Source organism: Dasypus novemcinctus, chromosome 3 (genome assembly GCF_030445035.2).
Source record: "Dasypus novemcinctus isolate mDasNov1 chromosome 3, mDasNov1.1.hap2, whole genome shotgun sequence".
Classification (NCBI taxonomy): Eukaryota; Metazoa; Chordata; class Mammalia; order Cingulata; family Dasypodidae; genus Dasypus; species Dasypus novemcinctus.
The window spans coordinates 15,768,643-15,792,793 of NC_080675.1; the positions used below are offsets into that span (position 1 = coordinate 15,768,643).

General features: G+C 37.6%; 1 protein-coding gene across 1 annotated transcript in view; it reads left to right on the top strand.

The window, feature by feature from the left end:
• Nucleotides 1–24,151, top strand: part of CATSPERB (cation channel sperm associated auxiliary subunit beta) — a 134,695-nt gene that overhangs the window by 61,181 nt on the left and 49,363 nt on the right. Inside the window, exons 16-19 of the mRNA XM_058294913.2 lie at nt 4,530–4,674; nt 16,147–16,301; nt 17,715–17,869; nt 23,751–23,941. Coding sequence (XP_058150896.2) covers nt 4,530–4,674; nt 16,147–16,301; nt 17,715–17,869; nt 23,751–23,941 — 646 coding nt within the window. The remainder of the gene's footprint in view (nt 1–4,529; nt 4,675–16,146; nt 16,302–17,714; nt 17,870–23,750; nt 23,942–24,151) is intronic.

The following is a 24,151-nucleotide window of genomic DNA, read 5'->3' on the forward strand; positions in this document are numbered from 1 at the left end:
CTACAACTGATGAACAAATATTGAAGCAGTGCTACTGACCATGGTCTATAGTTTACATTATGGTTTACATTTTGTGCCACACAATTTTATAGGCTTTGGCAAAATGTATATTGGCCTGTATCCATCATTGCAATGTCATGCAGAACAATTCCAATGTCCCAAAAATGCCCCACGTTACACTTATTCTTCCCTCTCTTTCTCTCCCCTCAGCACCTCTGGTTACCACTATCTTTCTATCAATGTTACAAGTTCTTCCATTACTGCAACAATACTAAATCTACTTTAGTCCATAGTTGCTTTCCCCCCTTGTGTTTATTCATGCCTCAGTCTTGAGAATTTGGGGATGGTGATGGTCACTCTGCTTCTGGTTGAGAGGGGGCTTAGATCCCATTGGGGCAGATGGATGGAACTGTCTTGCTTGCAGTTGTGAATATTCTCTGTCTTTTGGAATGGGTGTTGTCCATCATCACCCTTTCGTTAGCTGTCCTGGGCGAGTCCAATGAACTGGAGAGTAGGTATTGGCCACAACTCTGCTGAGATTCAGGGCTCAATCAGCATATAAACATCAGGAAGTCTTTGGGACACATATTGAATGAGTATAGTGCTAATTATACCTTCAAATAAAAGGATGTAAGAGCAATGTGTACTAAAATTATAAATGTGTCTAACTCCAATACGTTGGAGGGATAGGTTGTCATATATTCCAAGGTGAGGCTCACTGACAGGGTGCCGAATACCTGGGATTGTCTGCCCTGCCTATAGTTTCTAGAGGTCTCTAGAGCCCTCAGGAGCCCCGCTTCTTGAGGCACTGTTAACTGTGGCAGCCCGTGAGGTCTTCCTGAGACTTGCATGAGTGTAATCTCTGGATGACCTCCCAACTCACTGTGAAATCTCTTAGCCATAAAAACTCATTTGTATTTAATATTTCCCCATTTTGGTCAAGGTATTTTTGCAAACACATTGCTGATTGGTGCTTGGTAGTAATCCCTCAGTACAGCACCATTTTTTTTTTTAATTTAAAAAACCCACTTAGAAATCTAGGAGTAGAAGGAAACTTCCTCAACAGTAAAGGACATATTTGAAAAACCCTCAGCTAACATACTTAATGAAAGACTGAAAGCTTTCTCTCTGAGATAATGAATAAGACAAGGTTGCCCACATCCCCACTGTTTTCTATACTGTGCTAGAAGTTCTAGTCAGAACAATTAGGCACAAAAATAAGTGAAAGGCATCCATATTGGAGAGGAAGAAGTAAAGCTTTATTTGCAACTGACATGTTCCTACATAAAGAAAATCCTGCAAAAACCACAACAAAGAGATAATAAATAAATTCTGCAAAGTTTTGTGGTACAAGATAATAACACAAAATCAGTAGTGTGTCTATAAACTAGTCATGGGCAATCTGAAGAAAAAGTCAAGAAAAAAATTCCATTTACAATAGCAGTGGAAAGAATAAATTATGTAGGTATAAATTTTACCAAGGATGTAAAGGTCTAGGACATGAAAAACTGCAAAACATTCCTAAAAGAAATCAAAGAAGACCTAAATAAATGGAAGGACATTCTGTGTTCATGGATTGGAAGATTATATATTGGTAAGATGCCAATTCTACCCAAAGCAATTACAAATTCAATGCAACCTCAATCAACATTCCAAAAACCTTCTTTGTGGAAATGGAAAAGCCAATTATCAAATTTATATGTGTCTTCTGGGACTATAAAAATATAAGACCTAGGGCTATAAAATTTCCAGAAAAAACATAGGGAAACATATTTAGGACCTTTGTTAGACAATGCATCTTTAGACTTTAAACCAAAAGCATGGGTAACAAAAGAAAAGAAATGATAAATGGGACTTTATCAAAATTAAAAACTTTTGTGCATCTAAGAACTTCATCAAGAAAGTTAAAAACCTCTTCTGTTTTTTGAAGGTAACATTAAAGAAATAAAAAATAAATTTAAAAAAGAAAGTAAAAAGTCTGCTTACAGAATGAAAGAAAATCGGAAACCACATATCTGATAAGGATCTAATATACAGAATACATATAGAAACCCTACAACTCAACAACAAAAAGACAAATAACCCAATTTAAAAATAGGCAAATATATTACATTTCTTGAATAGACATTTCTTCAGAGATATTGCAGATGGCCAAAAAGCATATGAAAAGATGCTCAACATCATTAGCCATTAGAGAAATTCAAATAAAAAACACAAGATACCATTTCAGACCCACTATAATGGTTACTATTAAAAAATGAAAAATTACAAGTGTTGGAGAGCATGTGACAAAATGAATGAACCTTGAAGACATCATGTTGCATGAAATAGGCTGACACAAAAGGGCAGATATTGTATGCTCTCACTGATTGAAAAATTAGAATAGGCAAATTCATAGAATCAGAAACTAGAATACAGGTTTCCAGGTTACTGGGTGGGGATAGGGAATGTGGAGTTAATGCTTAATTGGTACAGAATTTCTGTTTGGAGTGGTGGATAAGTTTTGGTAATTGATGGTGGTGATGGTAGACAACATAGTGAATATAATGAACACTACTGAATTATACATTTTGTTGTGTTTAAAGGGGAAATTTTAGGTTGCATATATATTACATCAAAATGTTTTATAAAACCATAGGACTATACAACACAGTGAGCCCTACTGTAAACTATGGCCTATAGTTGATGGTGTAATCATAATACTCTTTCATCAATTATAACAAAGTACCCCACTAATGCAAGGTGTTAATAATGGGGTTGGAGAGGTATATGAAAACTCTATTTTCTATGCATAGCTTCTGACTTAGCAACTCAATTTTTTCAGTATTGTTCTATTTTCTATACATAACTTTGACTCAGCAATTCAATTTTTTCTATTGCACTTGAACATTAGTATGTACAGGCAGGTGAATGTATGTTCACTACAGTATTTTTTTATTACAGTGAACATTTTGATGCAACTTTTAAATTTCCATCAGTGGGAGTGTAGGATGTCTCAAGTGTGATATATCCAGGTATTACTTATTAAAATTAACTTTAAATATTTAAACACCAGAACTCATCATTTTAATGCTACTTAGGATATTAAAATAGGTAATGTGTTAGTCAGCCAAAGGGGTGCCAACGCAAAGTACCAGAACTCTGTTGGCTTTTATAAAGGGTATTTATTTGGAGTAGAAGTTTATAGTCACAAGGCCCTCAAGAATCCAACTCAAGATTGCATCCAGCATCCATGTGGAATCTGAGCCTCCTCTTGACATAGAGGTGCAATGGACACAACCAATCCAATGTCCACAAAGAAGAGGTGGCATTGGATTGGGAAAAGTGGACATGGTGGACGATGGGTATGGGGAAAGGCAGGAAGAGATGAGAGGTGGAGGCGTCTTTAGGACATGGAGCTGCCCTGGATGGTGCTTCAGAGGTAGTCACCGGACATTGTAAATCCTCACAGGGCCCACTGGATGGAATGGAGGAGAGTATGGGCCATGATGTGGACCATTGTCTATGAGGTGCAGAGGTGCCCAAAGATGTACTTACCAAATCCAATGGATGTGTCATGATGATGGGAACGAGTGTTGTTGGGGGGGGAGAGGGGGGGTGGGGGGTGGGGTTGAATGGGACCTCACATATATATTTTTAATGTAATATTATTACAAAGTCAATTAAAAAAAAAAAAAAAAAGAATCCAACTCAAGATACCATAAGAGGTGCTTTCTGACCCAAAGTCATTTACCATGTTTTGAAGCAAGATGGAGGATGATGTTTGTGAGGGTTTAGCCTTCCTCTTTCCTCTTAAGGCTCTGTGGACGGAGCTTGTTCTGATCTCAGCTGCAGGCTGGCATAAGGCTCTTCTCTCTCCCTGGGGCTCATTTCTTTTCTGGCTCAGCTGCTCTGGTCCCTTCACAAGGTCAGCTGTAGACTATCAGGCTCCTCTCTCTTCCCATACCTGGTTTGATTTATCCTCAAACAATTATGTAAAGATGAGAAAATAGAGAAATGTATTTGAAATAGTGGAGTTTGTAATTTGGGGATTTACTAAGGTCTCAGGGGATGCTCCTTGCTGCTATCAAGGGGCTCTTTATGCAAAACATGTTTATATCCATATTTGTCTAGAAAGTGAAGTCTCTTATCAGTGTGGGGATAAACCCTCTCCCCTAACCCAAATATACCCAGCATTCCATCCTTTTTTGAATAAGAGGCCCTATTTGGAGATGATGGAAATAACCAGTCTTTTATAATTCACCATGTGTCCTGTGTAGACCTAACACTCTACCACATATACTGTCATACAGGATGGAAACAGAGTAGACCTCAAGTAAGTAAGGAGTCTGTGTGCTTATATGTGTTTGTGTGTACATTGCATCTGTGCGTGTGTGTGTGTGTGTGTATGAGAGACAGAGTAAGAAAGAGAAAGGTAGGGTGTGGGAAAGACCATACTACATGACTTCTCTTATGTAGGAAGATCATGCTAGTAGATAATTGCTGACGGTTAATATCTTTATTGAGGTATTATCTTTTTATTCCTCTAGGTTTGGCTTTCAGTGGATGGCGGCAACACTTTTGAGCTGATAGCTGACTTTCATGGTGATGTCATAAGGAAGTCTTATCATAGTTTTTATACGTCAGATATTGCTTTTGTTTCCCAAAGTGGAAAGGTTTACTTGACAAAGGCAGGTAAGGAATTCCGACTTTTATTGGTCTAAACACTAAATGTGGGCCAGGGATTAGAAGATACATGAAAAAAAAAAAATCGGCCTTACTAATCAGCCAGTTCTAAAGCCTCAGATCTCTTATGGGCAACGGATTTGTAGAATCTACAGAAATAGGATCATATTAACAGCCCTGAAAAAGGAGGAGCCTGGATTATCATGTTGTATTCTCACTCTCAATTCCAGTGATGTTTTACTTTCCATAAATCATGTAATAATAGCTGCCTATTATTGGGTTAGTATTGAACTCAGCATTTTACAAATATCATCTCATTTAATATTCACAACACCCTGCTGAAAAAGGTACAATTAGCTTATTTTTACAGATTAAATAATACAACTAAGGCCACAGCAGTAAGAGACGGAGTTGTGGACATGATCTATGACTTTCCATCTACTTGATTTGGTAACTCTTGTGGCTTCAATGATCAACTCCACATAGCTTGTATCAGTTTACATATCAAAAGAAACAAAATTAGTACTGATTGAAATTATGGGCAGATGCTCACTTCTTTAAAACTCATTTGAATTTTGCTAACCAGTTGAAGAGCCTAGAATGATAAAGGGGAATGTTTTTATATTTATTTCTTTATCTCTGAGATCTCCATTTTAATTTCATTCTGTCATTCTATCATTGAGTCTTTGAGATATTGTTTTGTTGAATTTATTAACTTTAGGTCTTTTGTTCCAAAACATGGTGGAAAATTAACCTCCTATCTTGACATATGCTTTGTATCAACTGGATTCTTTATATATTTGCATGCTGTTAGTCCCTTCCCTGCCTTTTCTTCCCTTCTCCCCTCCCTGGCCTCCTCATTCCCTCCTTTACCTCTTTTCCTTCCTCACTTTTCTGCCTTCTTTCTATTCCCCATCCTCCTCTTTTGATGTAGTTCATCATTAAAGTGTGCTGCTCTGGTCAGATCTTCTCTTTGCTCTTATATAGTATAGATATATTATTATTGAGATCATTTGCCCCTCCTCAACTAGACAGACCCTGGGTTCATTTTCTCAATTCAATGCTCTGTCTTATAAAGTTGTAAACCTGGCTTCATTCAAGGGGGCTTGGTTTTTCCTTTTTTTCCTTTGGACACCTTTTTCATCCACTGTTAAGTTCTCTCTTGTTTGGAGGGTATTATTGAGAGTACTAAGGATTATGTTGATTTACCTTCCTTTTTATCAGTATTGTATCAAAAGACTGGATGTGACTAGTGTGACCTGTTACACAAGAATTTTCCTTAGCTCTTACTTTTCTACATCTTGGCATAACATCGTTCTTTTCCCATTTTTGATTGCTGCTGATGTTTATAATTGTGTCGTTGTAGTTTTATTATAATTACTATTTTATTATTGTTTTATAATAGCTTTACAGAGATAAAATTCACATACCATACAACTCACCATTTTAAAAACATACAGCTCAGGGGAGTGGATGTGGCTCAAGCAGTTAAGTGCCTGCATCCCACATAGGAGGTCCGAGGTTCAGTTGCTGGTGCCTCCTAGAAGACAAACAAAAAACAAACAACAAGCAAACAAATGAAAAAATCAAACGCAGGGGAGTCGATGTGGCTCAGCAGTTGAGTGCTGGCTTCCCACAGTCGAGGTCCCAGGTGCAATTCCCATCCCCGGGACCTCAAAAAAGGAAAAAAATAGTACAATACAGTGGGTTTAGTATATTCACATAATCGGACACCTATTACCAATATTTAATTTTAGAACATTTACAGCTCTCCATAAAGAAACACCATATTCACCAGCAGTCACTCACTATTCTTCTCTCTCCTCCCCAGCTGCTGGAAATCACTAATCTATATTCTAGCTCTATGTTTTTGCCTATTCTGGACATTTCATTTAAATGGAATCATACAATATTTGGTCTTTTGTGACTATCTTCTTTCACTTAGCATATTGTTTTCAAGGTGCATCCATGCTGTATCATGTATCAGGACTTCATTCCTTTTTATGCCTAAATAATATTCCATTATATGGATATAGCACAGTGCGTTTATCCATTTATCAAGTGATGGAATTTGGATTTTTTCACTTTCTGGCTATTATTAATAATACTGCTATGGACATTGTGCGGACATATGCTTTAAATTCTTTTTGGTATATACCCAGGCGTGGAATTTCTAGGTCATATGTAACTCTCTGTTTAACATTTTGAGGAACAGTCAAACTGTGCCTGCATCATTTTACATTCTTGCCAGGAGTGTATATGCATTACAATTTATCTTTACCAACACTTGTTATTGTCCAACTTTTAAAAATTATTTTAGCCATCCTAGTGGGTAAAAATGATACATCATTGTAGTTTTGATTTCCATTTCCCTGATAATGTTGAGCATCTTTCCATGTGTTTATTGGCTATTTGTCTATCTTCTGTTCAAATTCCTTGCCCATTTCTAAATTGGGTTAATGGTCTGTTTAATGCTGAGCTGTAAGAGTGTTTTATATATTCTGGATACAAGAGCCTTATCAGACACATGATTTGCAAATATTTTCTCCCATCTGAAGATTATATTTTTGTTTTCTTGATGGTTTCCTTTGAAGTACAAATGTTTTTTTTATTAATATTAAGTTCAATTTATCTATATTTTCTATTGTTGCTGGTACTTTTGGTGTCATATCTAAGAAATCATTGTCTAATCCAAAGTCATAAAGATTTACTGCATTTATTCTAAGAATTTTGTCATTTTCTTACATATTTTATTATTTTTGTTGCTTTATTTTATAAGGTGTTCATAAGATAATGAAACGACCAATTTCATAAAAGTGAAACAGAAATTAATAACTTACCAGGCAAGGGAGATTTGCCTTAAGAAGTATAGTATTATAGAACTCAAGTAGGACTTTTATAGATTATTGGGTAAACTTGGAGATTGACATCTGCTTGGAGATTTCTGATTAGGTCTAACAGGAGGGAGAAAAACACTGATAGTCTCCAAGACAAGAGTGAGGCTGTTGTTTTTGTTTGTTTGTTTGTTTTTAACATTATTAGCATTCTTGGTTGTCTAGCTTAAAACCATTTTCTTCTGGTCTTGTAAGTCCTGTAAAGCTTATTGTTTTCAAACAACAATCTTTCTAAATGTTTCTGGTATGACTTCACATAGCACAGTGTCTTAGGCCTCAATGTTGTGTCTTGGATGCTCATCAGCAGAAGAAATTTTATATTTATACAGTCTCCTCTTTTGATCCTTCCTTATTCAAGGATAAGGAGAGACTATGACATTCTGATTCTGTTTCCTTTTGTCTTCACCATTGTGTTTATTTTTCTTAATTCTGTCAATAAAACTTTTGTTCAATTTATGTTGGGACCAAGGTTAATCCTTCTGGTTTATGTGTCTAAATAATTTGTTGGAACAGTATCTATGCAGTAGCATTTGAGACTGGTGATCAGGCATCATATGATTATGAAACAAACAAAAATGGGGCAACTATTATAGAAGAGATTAGAAGGCAGGTCAAGGGATGTAACATTTCCAGAACTCCAAAAGCTCCTTCATTCCACTTTCCTATCAGTACACACTGCAAGGGTAACCATTCTAATTGCTTATACCATATATTAGTTTCACCTGGTTTTGAACATCATTTAACTGAAATTACACAGTGTATATACTCTTTTGTGTCTGACTTTTTTCAATCAACCTTATGACCCTGAGATTATGATGGCTAAATTCATTTATCTGCTTAACTAGGTTGTGGTGTCCAGTTGTTTTGTCAAGCAAGCACTTGTCTGATTGTTACTGTGAGAGTATTTTTGTGGATTTAAATCATTAGTCAGTTGATTGCATCTATGGCTGATTACACCTGCAATCAAGAAGGGGGAAATTGCCTTCAACAGTGAAAGAAGTCTCATCCAATCAGTTGAAGGCCTTCAATGTTTAAGACCTGGTGATTTCAGCAGTCAGAAAGAATTCTCTCTCTACTTCAGCCAGTTAGCTTCTCTTGGGGAATTCACTGAAACCTCCATTAAAGTTCTCAATTTGCTGCCTGCCCTATGGAATTTGGATGTGCCAACCCCCTTGGTCACATGCGCCAATTCCTATAATAAATCTCAGAATATTTACTTGTACAAGCATAACTCAGAGCTATTGCATGTTTGGTTCAAGACCACTGCAATAAAGCAATACTGCAATAAAACAAGCCAGGAATTTTTTTGTTTCTCGGTGCATATAAAAATTATGATTACACTATATGGTCATCTATTAAGTATGCAAAAGCATTATGTCTAAAAAAACAATGTTATACCTTAATTTAAAATTATTTATGCTAAAAAATGCTTGCCATCATCTAAGCCTTCTGCGAGTTGTCATCTTTTTGTTGGTGCAGTCTTGATTCAATGTTGATGGCTGCTGACTGATCGCGGTGGTAGTTGCTGAAGGTTAGGGTGGCTGTAGCAACTTCTTAAATAAGACAATAAGGAAGTGTGCGGCATCAACTGACTCTTTCACAGAAGATTGCTCTGTAGCATGGTCTGCTCTTTGATAGCATTTTACCTACAGTAGACCTGTTTTCAAAACTGGAGTCAATCCTCTCAAACCCTGCTGCTGCTTTACAACAAAGTTGATGTAATATTCTAAATCATTTGTTCTCATTTCAACAATGTTATAGCATCGTCACCAAGAGTAGTTTGATCCCAAAAAATCACTTTCTTTGTTCATCCATAAGAAGCAAGTTGTCATCCCTTCAAGTTTCATCATGAGATTGCAGCAATTTAGTCACATCTTCATACTCCACTTCTCTTTCTAGTTCTCTTGCTATTTCTACCACATCTTCAGTTATCTTGTTAAGTAAATTGGGGCAGGGAGGGGGAGAAAAAGGGAGGGGACTGTGTCTGTGAGGTTATGGCCATGAGAAGACCCTCAGAAAGATTTGTGGTTCTGATTTTCATTATCTGACTGGTCCAGTGAATCTCAAGGTATGAATTTGTTCTCTGGACACCTGGCAAAAGCAAATGAAAATCCTCACCCAAGGAAGACATCACCCAAAGCTTCATAGACTGCTCCAAACATTTTCAAAGGCAATTTCCAGTACACAGTGAAAGGCAACCAAATATAAAAGGAAACAAAGCACCATGAGTAAGATAGCACAGTAATAATAGTCAGGAAAATCAGACAAAATTTTTCAAACTTGGTTGTTGGAATTATTAGACAAACGTTAAAAAAGCTACTATATTTACTGTGTCTAACAAAATAAAAGGTATGCTTGAAAATATCTGCAGGGAACAGAAAATTAAGAAAATGATCTATTAAGTTAAAAATATGAAATAGAACTTCTGGTAATGAAAAACACAATACCAAATCCACATCATGAATCAAAAGGTTTAACAATAGATTAAACACAACTAAAGAGAGAATTAGTAAATAATATGTGTCTGTCAAATAATCCGAAGTCTAACACAGAGAGGTAAAAACAAAAACAAAATGAAACAAATAATAAAATATTTTAAAAATAAAATAGAAGTTAAGAGACATGAATTTAGAATGACAAAGGCTAAGTTAAGTTTATTCAGAATTCCAGAAAGAGTAAAGATAAAGAATTGAACAGAGACCATTTTTGAAGAAATACTGGCTAAGACTTTTCCAGAACTGATGAAGGCATCATTTTCTAAATTCGGAAGTTTAATAAATTTCAAGCAGGATAAATAAAGAGAAATTCCTAGTCATGGCAAAGTGAAACTGCAAAACACTAAAGACAATGGGGAAAATAATAAAAGACTGTAAAGAAAAAAACCAATACCTTCAATGGCAGTAGTTGGGCTGATAGCTTTCTCAACAAAACAATGGAAACTAGAAGACAGGAGAATAATTTCTTCCATGTGATGTAAGAAAATAACTGCTAACTTAGAATTCTATAAAAAAGCAAAAACATCTTCATAGAATAGGGGACTCTGAGAGAATTTGCTTCATGTAGAACCAAAGAATGTTCTTCAGGCAACAAAGAAAATAATCCAAGATAGAAGACCTGGGATATAAGAAGGAATGATGAGCAGAGGCTTCATATAATAACAACAATAATTATTTCTTATGGGATTAAAAAGCACTAGATACATCTAAATTATACAAAATAATTTATTAGTTAAAAGGTATTAGTTGCAGTCAAGGTATTCTAAGATCATCTGGGAGGAGGAATAAGTATTAAATTACTCTTTTTTTTTAGGACTTATTTTTTATTTATTTTCTCTCCGCCAACCCCCCCCCCCCAGTTGTCTGCTCTCTGTGTCCATTTGCTGTGTGTTCTTCTGTGTCCGCTTGCATTCTTGTCAATGGCACCAGGAATCTGTCTCTTTTTGTTGCATCATCTTGCTGCATCAGCTCTCTGTGTATGGAGCACCACTCCTGGGCAGGTTGCACTTTTTTCATGCAGGGCAGCTCTCCATGTGGGGTGCACTCCTTGGGCGTTGGGCTCCCCTACATGGGGGATACCCCTTTGAGGCACGGCACTCCTTGTGCACATCAGCACTGTGCGTAGGCCGGCTCACCAGTGGTCCTGGGTTTGAACCCTGTACCTCCCATTTAGTAGGCAGATGCTCCATCATTTGAGCCAAATCTGCTTCCCTAAATTACTCTTAACAATGATAAAAGAATTAAGTATATTGTATTTCCTAGGGAAAACAGTAAAAGAACAGAAGTGGAATGTATACATTACAAACTAGCAGAGGAAAAGAATAGAATGATTTTAAAAATTATTCAATACAACAATAAGGAAAGAAAAAAGAAATATAAAAGGTGGAACAAAGAGAAAGCACAACATAAAATGTTAGAATTAAACCCCCAAATAGCAGTAATTTAATGACATGTAAGTGGACTAAATGCTCCAGTTCAAAAGTCAAGATTGTCAGACTAAAGGAGAAAAAAAACCATTTATTAGAACAAAATGGTAATGATAAAAAAATATTTAAAGTAAAGGAATGTAAAAAGATATATCATGCTACTAACCAAAAAAAAAAAATCTGGCATAATTAAATTACTATCAGACAAAATAGACTTTAAGACAAGTAAGATTACTAACATAAAGAAGTATATTATTTTTTTAAGATTTTTTTTCGTTATCTATTTTTTTGTCTTTATTTATTTTTTCAATATTACATTAAAAAAAATTAGGTCCCCATATACCCCCCCACCCCTTTCACCCCACTCCTCCCCCCATAGCAACATTCTCCTCCATCATCATGAGACAGTCATTGCATTTGGTGAATACATCTCTGAGCACCGCTGCACCTCATGGTCAATGGTCCACATCATAGCCCATACTCTCCCACGTTCCATCCAGTGGGCCGTGGGAGGACATACAGTGTCCAGTAAATGTCCCTGCAGCATCACCCAGGACAACTCTAAGTGCCGAAAATGCCTCCACATCTCATCTCTTCCTCCTATTCCCCACACCCAGCAGCCGCCATGGCCACTTTCTCCACACCAATGCCACATTTTCTTCGAATACTAATCACAGTAGTTCATGAATAGATTATCAGTAAGTCCACTCTCATCCATATTCTATTCCTCTATCTCTCTCCCCTTCTTACCCCGCCCCCGCCAGTTGTCTGCTCTCTGTGTCCATTCACTGTGTATTCTTCTGTGACTGCTTCTATCCTTATCAGTGGCACCAGGAATCTTTGTTTCTTTTTGTTGTGTCATCTTGTTGTGTCAACTCTCCATGGGTGCAGCGCCATTCTTGGACAGGCTGCACTTTCTTTCACACTGGGCAGCTCTCCTTACGGGGCACGCTCCTTGCATGTGGGGCTCCCCTACGCAGGGGACACCCCTGTGTGGCATGGCACTCCTTGCGTACATCAGCACTGCGCATGGGCCAGCTCCAACACGGGTCAAGGAGGCCCAGGGTTTGAACCGCGGACCTCCCATGTGGTAGGCAGACACTCTATCCATTGGGCCAAGTCCACTTCCCAAGAAGTATATTATTAATCCATCCTGATTAAAGTTTCAATTCATTGGAAGATATAACTCTAAATTTGTATGCACCTAACAAAATAGTCTCAAAAAATATAGAGCAAAAATTGATATGACTGTAAGGAGAAATATACAAATTATAATCATGGTAGAAGATTTTAATGTACTTGTTTCAGTAATTGTTAGAACAAGCATAGAAACCCCTAGAATACTGATGCAAAATCCTGAAAACTATCAGCTAACTAAATCCAGTTATATATAAAAAGATATTGTATCATGATCTTGTTTGATTTATACTAGGATCCCATGTTGTTTCAGCATTAGAAAATCAGTCTGTAAAATACTGTTATAGCTTACAGGAGAAAAATCCTATGATCATCTCAACAGGAGCAGAAAAAGCAGTTGATAAAATTCAATATCCGAAACCTTAGCAAACCAGGAATTGCAGGGGGTGGGGGGTATATGGGGACCTCATTTTTTTTAATGTAACATTTTAAAGAAAATAAAGGAAAAAAAGTTATAAGAAATGTCCAGTCACATTAAACATTAACACATTAAAAGCTTTTGCTTTGTAATCAGGACAAGACTCAGATACATGCTATCACTTCTATTCAGCATTGTACCAGAGGTCCAAATAGATGCAGAAAGGCTAGAAAAAAGTGTAAATAGAGTAAGGTTGGAAATGAAAAAATAAAACTGTCATTATGACAAATGATATCACTATAAACATAATTTAAATAAATCTACAAATTATTAGTTTAGCAATGTAAAAATGTATTGTATTTTAGTAAATCAAATGCTTAAAAATGAAAATTAAAAATATATGACATTTAAAATAGCATTAAAATACCAAACACCTAGATTATTTCTAACAAAAGATGTGCAAGACTTCTACAGGGAAAGGTTACAAAATTTGACTGAAGGGACATGGATGTGGCTCAACTGATAGAGCATCCCTCTACCATACGGAGGGTTCGATCCCCAGGGCCTCCTGACCTGTGTGGTGAGCTGGCTCACATGCAGTGCGGCCATGTACAAGGAGTGCTGTGCCATGCAGGGGCACCCTCGCATAGGGGTGCCCCATGCACTAGGAGTACGCCCCGCACTGAGAGCCACCCTGCATGAAAAAAGCAGTCACCCAGGAGTGGCGCCACACACACACACAGATGAAGCAGCATGATGACACGACAAAAAAGAGACGCTGTTTCCCAATGCCACCAGATAATGCAAGCGGATGCAGAAGAACACACAGTGAATGGACACAGAGAGCAGACAACAGCGGGGAAAAGGAGAGAAATAAATAAAATAAATCTTTAAAAAATTTTGACTGAAAAACATTAAAGAAGACCCAAATAAATGAAGAGTTATATCACATTCATAGATTGGAAGACTCAGTATTGTCCAGATGTCAATTTTCTCTAAATTTAAATGGAAATATAAGAGTTAATCTCAATTAAAATACTAAAAGTTTGTTTGTTTTGTGGAATATAAAATTGACATGATGGAAAGCAAAGGACCAAGACTAGCTAAGTCATGCCTGTAAAATAACTTCCTCTACTAGATATCAAGTCTTCTTATAGAGCCATAGTAATTAACGCACAGCATGGTATTTATGCAGAACTTGACAAATTGACCAATGAAACAGAATATTCAGAAATAGACCCATTCCTATGTGGGCCCTGGGTGCATGCCCAAGATTGTACTATATAACAGTGTAGTGTTATTGGTGTCTATGTAGAAAAAGTGAAATTGAACACTGCGGTGGAGACAGCCAGCTAAAAAACAACTTTATGTTACCTTCTATAAAATTGAACTGTTATTGGGAAATGATTGTCTTTTATCCAGGTTGGGCATCTAACAACTTCTCATGAGGCATGGGAAAGACACTAAGCAAATAAAATAGTAAAATGAATATTGTGTCAGATGTTTATAAGTTCTATGGAAAAATAAGCAAGGAAGAGGAATAGGGAATATATGGGGAAGGGTGCAATTTAGATAAAGTGGCCAGGGAGGGCCTTACTGAGAAAGTATCTCCTGAGCAAAGACTGGAGGGGGTTAAATTAGCTTTGAGGAAGAAAATAGAGAGACTCCTGGAGAAAATGTGCCTGCAGGGAATGTAAAGGAGGCCAGTGTGGCTGGAGCAGAGCCAGCAGAGCCAGCAGAGCAGAAAGTGACAGATGATAAGGTCAGAGATGTCACCAGAGTCCAAATCATATTGGCCCTTGCAGGCAACTAAGGACTTTGTCTTTTACCCATTGGGAATTTTGATCAGGGTTGTAAATAAAGTGATTTACATTTTTAAAGGATTAGTTTTGCAGGTCTTTGAGAAGAGCCTGAAGAGGGATCTGGGTAGAATCATGAGGACAAGCTAGATGCTAGGGGCAAAAGAGATGATGGTGGCTTGCCTGGGGTGATCATGGTGGCAGTGGAGAGAGGTGGTTGGAGTCTGTACTGATTTTGAGAGTATAGTCAATGGGATTCGCTGATGGATTAGGTGTCAGGTGTGAGAGAGAAGAATTAGAAATGGCACCAAGATTTTGGAATGAGCAAGAAGAATAGTGGCGTTGCTCTTAATGGAAGTGAGGAAGGCTGGGGGTGGAGGTGGTTTGCGTGAAGATCAGCAGTTCAGTTTGGGATGAGTGCATTTTGGGATGCCTGACTTTCACCTGGCTTATAGTCTGGAATTCAGGAAGGCCATCCTAGTGACAGATTTGAATTTGGGAATCATCTGTATAAAGATGGACTTTAAATCCTAAAACTGGATAAAATCTCCAGAAATAGTGAGGAAGGAAGTCTAAGAATTGGGTTCTGTGGCACCCAGAATTTCGGGGTCAGGGATGGGAGAATGAAGCAGGAGTGCTTAGACTAACTGGGTGGGGTTGAGATGTTTGAAATGGGGAGAGCAGTATGTGAATTAGCCTTTTTCATCCTGAAAAATGAGCTCCCACTCTAACTCCATCCAGAAGGGACTCTCTTTCCCTGGATCAGGATCTGTTTGGATAAATAAATGCTGCTGTGCTGCCAAATTACTCAAGTACATGTCAACTTGTCACATCTAAGGCATGAGAGAACCAGAGGACACTAAGTCTGGTTCAACATATTAATCCTAGTATAGCCATCCAACCAAATATAGTGTAATTCAGTATAGACAGGAGTCTCTACTGGCCATTCCCTTGCTGTCCTGAAAGTTGTTTTCTCATTGCCTTCTTCCTATTCATGATTTGCTAGTAGTAGGAAGAGAAACCACTACCAGGAAAAGCTAACCTCTTTTCCACTAGACCCCTTTAGTAAACATCTCCTCACTCTCTTCTTTCTTTCACCTACTTTAATGAACAGGTTCTATAGTGAAATAGAGCCTGAAAAAACTTTCCAGGGATTTGACAAAAACTAACACTTACTTTACTAATTCATGGGTCTCAGAACCCTACTCCCACCCCTTTGTCTAAATGAAGGACTGTTTACTTGGTAGAGTATTAAAAGTATTCTAGTTGTAGTAAATCAATATCAAGAGACTTCCGTTTATTTCTTAATAGGATTAATAAGATACAGAGAAATTGGATCTGTTACTGATAAAGTTTTTACATTATACTATGATCATTTGGGATTCATACATAAACTGGCTCCAGATTATTTTGCAGCGGATGGGTCACTTTCATCCCTTGGAAATTCTAAAGGCATTTTTGGAAAGGTCAGTGATATAATGCTTTGGAAGAGTTTGCCTTGTTTATGAATAGATGCATATGCACAAAGTGAGCTAGGTGAGAGGAATGGTGTTTTACTACTTCAAATTTGTAAAAAAAAAAGTCTTCATTTTCTCGTATGGAAAGTTGAAATTATTGAAATTAAAAGTCTGTAGGGATTTTTATACTCAGGATGAGTTTGAGGAACCCCACTTAACAATCTCATCCACCATTCCCCAAATAAGCCATGCATGCATCCTCTGGGAAAAAGTAATTGTTTGGCTCTTACTATGTGCCAGTTTCTGTTGTAAATTCTTAATCTTTATAATAGCTCTTTATTCCCTCTTTACTTATGAGGAAAGTGTGGCACAGAAAGGCTAAATAGATTACCCAAAATTACACAGCTAGGAAGTTATGGAATCAGGCATTTACCCCAGGCAACTGGCTGCAGGCCTGTGCTTTTTGCCAGTACGCTGCCTGTCCCAGGGTTTAAAAATGCCTTTCATGAGTGGTTCCTGCCACCCCAAGGCTAGAATGTCATAACGAATTCTAAGTGTTTTTCAACCTTTTCAGTAATTTTCAAGAGTCTTCAAATCTATCTGTCCCATGTTTATTCTCCTTGCATCTCTTTCCTACTTACTCCCTTTCTCAATGCATTCCCACATTTAAAAGACTAGGAAAAAAGACGTGATAAAAATGAGTCTTGGAGGCATTACCTGATGGGTGTGCCCCCAAGCAGCCTGCGCTATCTACCAGCCAGTCCTCTGGGTCCTCAGTCCTTCAGAGCAACAAGATCAACCCCAACATCCCCTGTGGGGCTGGTCTCCACCTGTCTTCTCACAACTAAAGCTTCCAAAAGCTAGATAGGATTGGGACTGGAGAAGGGTATTTTAAGAAGACCTCTGGGTCAGAAGCTAGGTCAAAGGTTCCTATGTTCACTGCAAGGGAAAACTTTGTGAATTAGAGGAAATGAGAAAGACCTGTGCAACCTGAATTGGGAGCGCCACGCAGGAGCTGAGCAGGTCACCAGATGAGACCAGGAGCAGCAGCTTTCAAGTGGGGCGAGGTGCTCCACAGCCCCTTTCCTGACTAAAATTCCAAGTAAGAACCCAGGTCTGCACCTCCGAACTCTTCCCCACAACACAGTGAAACTTGAGTTTCCATATTTCCACTTCAGCCTTTGTACACAGGACTCTTAGCCTGAGTAAGAATCATTAGAATTTCTTCTCCTCCTCAACAGAAAAACACATTTACCTTTGCATACATGTGGATATTCAAACAGAATATGTTGAAATATTTCTCCAACTGATAAGCAAAATAGTGTTGTTTTAATGTGAACTGTAAAAAATCTGCCATTTACATTTTTGTTATAATTGAAATATAAAATATTTTAAATACAATATACTTCTTTCTTCTTCTAGCCTCCTGATATGGGCTTTGAGACGGCACTTGCTCCACAGTATATCTCTTTAAATGAAATGATTTTTTATGCATATGTACCTCTGACTGAACCTGAGGAAAATATATTCATGAAGACATTCAACAATATTCACTTTGGAAAAGTGATACACTCCAGGTAATGATTTGCCTCACATTTATTTAGATTGCGTACTGATTTCTTGATTCTAAATTCTGACCCTACTTTTCGGAGTAATTTTCTTGGTCAAATCAAGTAAGTCTTTTTCTTTTCACATCCCACAAGGACAAATATACTTATAGATTCCAAGTTGTGTCTCATGATGCCCCAATTTTAGAAACATGGGGCAATTTACATTAGCACCATTAGATGCCAAGCTATAGAAATATGTGTTTGTCAGCTTCCAAATCAGAAATGTCTGGGCCAAGTGGACACTGCTTATCCACAGTATTCAGTCATACAGCAAGTCTTGTATATCCTAGAGATAAGCACATTTAATGTTTTGGGGAGCATCTTGTGTGAAATACAGCATAACAGAGGATGCAGAATTCTCAGGAACACTGACTTCTAGAGAGACCAGCAAGAGCTAATAACCCTTAAAGCTACCTCAGGTCAGTAAGTTTTATTTATTTATTTTATTAAATTCTTTTTAAAAGATACATAGATCATAAAAAATGTTACATTATAAAATATAAAAAGTTCCCACATACCCCACTCCCCACCCCCCCCACTCCTGCCACATCAACAACCTCTTTCATCATTGTGGCACATTCATTTCATTTGGTGAATACATTTTGGAGCACTGCTGAAACACATGGATTATAGTTTACATGGTAGTTTGCACTCTCCCCAAATCCATTCAGTGGGTTATGACAGGATATATAATGTCCAGCATCTGTCCCTGCAATATAATTTAGGACAAGTCCAAGTCCCAAAAATGCCCCCACATCTCATCTCTTCTTCCCTCTCTCTGCCCTTAGCAACTACTGTGGCCACTTTCTCCAGATCAGTGCTACAGTTTCTTCCATTTCTAGTCACAATAGTTCTATAGTAGAATACCACTAAGTTCACTGTAATCCATATTTTATTACTCTATCCTGTGGACCTAAGGTTGGTGATGTCCACTCCACCTCTGTATCAAGAGGGGACTTAGAGACAACATGGTTGATGGATGGTATTCTCCTGCTTGGAGTTGTAGGCACTCTCAGTTCCCTGGTGTGGTGGTTGACCATCTTCACCTCCCTGTTAGCTGACCTGTGCAAGTCCAACAAACTGGAGAGTAGGAGCTACAACTCTGCTGAGGCTCAGGGCCCAGCTGGCACATGGCCAGTCCAGAAATTGAAGTCTCCAACCCCAGCACCAACCGCAGGTTCAGTAAAAGTGACAGAAAATGCATGTGTAGAAAGTTCACATCTGAATCCAATCCCATCACACTCAGGAACTCAGCATGTAAATGCATTACCCTCCCCCCCACTGTGGGACATGACTCCAGGGATAAGCCTTCCTGGCACTGAGGGATTACTACCAATCACTAACTGGTGATGCAGCTATAAGTTTTATTTTAAAGACAGTATAAGTCTACAACACCAAAAGCTTAATAACCAGAAAAGGGAATGATTTCAGGTTACAAAAAACTCACCTGTCCCAAGAGTGGTGAGTCCCATACTTCCAGTGGGTTGAAATCTATATATCTTGCATGTGTTAGGCTGTCAATTCATATCTTGTCCCATAACTAACAACTCCATGCATCATGGGGCAGCTTACTCAAAGGTGGAGACAAATATGGGAATTAGACATAATCTAACAAATGCTGGCAATATTTTCATTCACAAAGACTGTAGAACTTTCTGTCACTAATAAAAGTATCAGTGATCTCTGGAATTATTTTATGTTATAGATGGATTTTTATAGATGTGATATTCCAGATCACTTAATTTGTATTTATATAGGTATGTCCTTATAGAAAACCCATAGAATCACATTTTAAAAGTTTAACCTAAGAATAATATCATGTCAGTGTTGAGAGTAATTTCTCATATTCAAGAGTTATGTGACCTGGAAGATAGAGTAAAAAAGATCTAATAAACCTTCATTCTAAATTGGAAAGGAGATGATATAGAGAATATGGCAGAGGCAATGTTAAAAAAGATAATGACTAAGAATTTTCCAGTAGTGGTGAAAGATACTAATTTCAGACTCAAGAAAATCAGTAAATCTCAGGCAGAATAAGTATAAAGAAATCTACACACAAATTCAGTATAGTGAAACTGCAGATCAGCAAGGTAAAAAGTAGGGAAAATCTGAATTTTAAAAATTACTCAAAAGAATTCTAATTAGATGGAGATCTAATGGAAGCTAGAAGACAGTGAAATTTTATCTTCAATATGCTGAGGGAAAATAGCTGCCAAAAGAAATGTCTATGTGAAGGTATCATTCAACAACTATGAAGGAAGTAAATACAGTAATGTGATAGTGCTTGAGAGTTAGAAGGGTAAGTCAAGCAAAGAGGCAGGAGAACTTTCCAGGCAAAAGAAATTGTAAGTACAAATACAGTGCAAGAAAAAGTTTGGGTGTATTTACTAAACAAAAAGGAGGCAATGCAGATGATGCATAGTGATATGGTATGGGTGGAAGAGTCAACAAGGAGGTAAGCAAGTGCCAGATCATCTAAGATAGTTTAAAGATTTATTTATTTATTTCTCTCCCCTTCTCCTCCCCCCCACTGGTTGTTTGCTCTCTGTGTCCACTCGCTGTGTGTTCTTCTGTGACCGCTTCTATCCTTACCAGCAGCACCAGGAATCTGTGTTTCTTTTTGTTGCATCGTCTTGTTATGTTAGCTCTCTGTGTGTGTGGTGCCATTCTTGGGCAGGCTGCACTTTCTTTTGCACTGGGCAGCTCTCCTTACGGGGCGCACTCCTTGTGTGTGGGGCTCCCCTATGCGGGGGACACCCCTGCGTGGCACGGCACTCCTTGCACGCATCAGCACTGCGCATGGGCCAGCTCCACATGGGTCAAGGAGGCCCAGGGTTTGAACTGCAGACTTCCTATGTGGTAGGCGGATGCCCTATCCATTGGGTCAAGTCCACTTCCCCTAAGATAGTTTAGACTGAAAAAGAAGGGGAAGCCATTGAAGACTTTTGCAAAGAAGAGTAAAATGATCTCATTTACATTTTTGAAAGATCATTCTGACTGCTGTGAAAATTATAGGACAGAATGAGGGTGGAAGTTGTCAGATGCCTTAGAAAGCAATTGAAGTAATTCAGATGAAAGATGGCGGTAGATGAAGTGGGTGCTCTCAAGCAAGCAGACAGGATTTCATGATGGGTTGGATGCTGGAGATATGATCAAGAAGAAATTAAGAATTATCTAGGTTTTTGGTTTGCAGTTAGGTGGATGGTGCTCTCATTTTCTGAGATTTAGAAGAGAAATATTAGGCAGGGTAATTGAGAGTTCCATACTAGAATTTTTAAGTTTTAAATGTCTATTACATATCCAAATGAAGAAGTCAAGTTGGTAGTTGATGTGTGAATTAATAAATCAGAAAAGTCAAGGCAGCAGCTCCACATTTGGCAGTTGTTGGGGTATAAATGCATGACTTACCTGCTGGGGAAGGTGTATGCAAGGAAAAAAAAAATTCCAGGAGCACTCCATTAATAGATTGCACAAAGAAGGAGGAACCCAAAAGAAAGCTGAGAAGGATCAGTCAGTGAGATGGGAGGAAGCCAGGAAAGTGTAGGGCCACATAAGCCAAAAGTAGAGGGTATTCCAGGAAGTATGGAGTCAACTATGATGAATGCTGTTGTGACTGAGTAAAATAAGGACAAAGAAATGACCTTTAGATTGGTAGTAGCCTTGATGAAAGCAGATTCATTGGCATTGGGGAGTGAGGGTGGAGGCTGGGAAACAGCATTGACATTGGAATGAGAACCTAGAATGCATAGATAGTTAAGTTTGCTGATGTTTGTCTTTTGCAGTCTTTTCCCCACTCAACAATTTTTCCTCTTCGTTTCAGGAGCCCACTAACTCTTAATTTAAAAAAAAATTTTTTTAAAAGAAGTTTTAGATTACAGAAAAGGAACATTAAGAATATAAAGGACTCCCATATAGCCCACTCCTCTCTCTCTCACATTTTCCCCTATTAATATCTTACATTAGTGTGGTACATTTGTTACAATTGGTGAACAAATATTGAAGCATTGCTACTAAGCACAGTTTATAGTTTACATTATGGTTTACACTCGGCACCCTACAATTTTATAGGTTTTGACAAAGTGTATAATGGCCTGTATCCATCATTGTAATGTCAGCAGAACAATTCCAATATCCCCAAAATGCCCTATGTTCCACCTATTCTTCCCTCCTCCTCCCCTCGGCACCCCTGGTAACCACTATCTTTATATCAATGTTAAAAGCTCTTCTATACTACAATAATTATGAGTCTACTTTGGTCCATGGTTACAGTCCCCCCTTATGTTTCTACACTCCTAAGTCTTGAGAATTTGAGCATGGTGATGTCCACTCTTCTTCCGATTGAGAAGGGACTTAGATCTTGTGGGGCAGATAAAAGGAACTGTTTTGCTTGCAGTTGTAGATACGTTTTTGGGATGAGGATTGTCCATCCTCATCATTTTGTTAGTTGTACTGGGCGAGTCCAGTGAACAGCAGTGTAGGTGTTGGCCACAACTATACTGAAATTCAGGATTCAACTGGCATTTACAAAGACTGAAGATTTAAGTCTATGGGACATATATTTAATGGGTATAGTGCCAATTCTATACATAAGTCAAATAAAAGTGGTAGAAGAACCGTGTGTAGGGAAATTAGAAATGAGTCTAATTCTGTTACATTGGGGAAATAGAGTTCAATACAGTTCAAGGTGAGCCCCACCAAAGGGGTGCTGATTTCATGGGGTGCGTGTGTTGCCTGTAGTGCCCAGATGTCTCTAGATTATTGGGGAGCACGCCGTTTGAGGCTTTGTTTACTGTAGCAATTAGTGAGATCCGCCTGAGACACACATAAGCGTAACCTCTGGAATGACCTCCCAACTCACTTTGAAATCTCTTAACCCGGAAAAACTCTTTTGTATTTAGTGTTGCCCTATCCTTCATTGACCAGATTTTCTTCCCTCCTCCTTTAAAAGCTGATTTCTCGCCTCTCCTGGAAAAGTAGAGGTTGATTACCTTTAAGAGCAATCCTAGACATTTAAACACAAGGGACTCATTGATTTCTTCAGTAGTAGGAGAAGTAGGGAAACAGCTTTGGTAATTAAGGTGGCTGCCTGGCTTTGACAGATTATTGATTTAAGATGCAAAGAGGTAAACATTTATAAATACATTTTCTTCTTGAGTATAAAATTAAGACATGCTCATTGCAGAAATTTCCTAAAAGACAAAGGTAAAGAAGAAAATTGAAATCATGACTGTTAATGCTGATGAATGACTGATTAGCCTTTTTACGTGCTTTTTAACATTTTTCAACTTGCTTTTTTACATTTAGACATTATAATATGATCATTTTCCTTATGTAATTAAAACCTTTGTAAATGTCATTTTAATAGCTGCATTTTTATAAGTAGTTAATTTAATCATTTACTTAATAAGGTAATGAACATCTTTGTGTAGAAAGCTTTTTATGCCCTGTCTTTCAAGTTATTTCCTTAAAATAGAGCCCTAACAGTAGACTTAAAGAATCAGAGGAAAAATAATATTAGAACTTTTAACACATACTGTCAAATTGCTTTCTAGGAAACACGTACTGATTTACAATCCTAGCAGCAGTAGTTGAGTGCCTATCTTCACTAAATTCTCACCACTACTGAACCTTGTTATTTAAAAATCTTTGCTAATTTCATAGGTAAAAATTTATATACCATTGCTGTAATTGGAATTTCATTGATCACTAATGAGGTTGAACAAATGTTGATCAAATGTTCATTTGATAGCCACTTGTAGTATATTTGCTTAGAAAATATCTGTTCATAAACTTGCTCATAAGCCACTGTTTTATTCAAATTACTTAATGTTTGTTGGTTTGTTTTCAGAAAAACTGGAACAGCTTACATAAGAAAGATACTGCAACATACAACTCCTAAAGGATTTTTGTCCTCAGTTATTGCAGAAATTATAGAACCTTTTGGACTAGAAGATGTGAATGAGAGCTCTTGTTTGTCTAGTTCCCTTTCCATTCATGAAAATGGTAGTTTCTTCTATAAACTTACTCTTCAAAGTAAGTGTAATAATATAATATATCTCTGATGCCTAAAAAATAAATGAAACACTATCTTTTGGGAAGACAGTTATGCTCATTTTTAGAGTAAAAGATTTTAAATGTTAATCCAATTTACAGTCCAAGGAGTCTACATATACTTAAGCTCATGTCAGAATTATTTATTTCTGGCTATAAATTCATTGATGTTTCATCAAGAGTAGTAGCTATAATTTA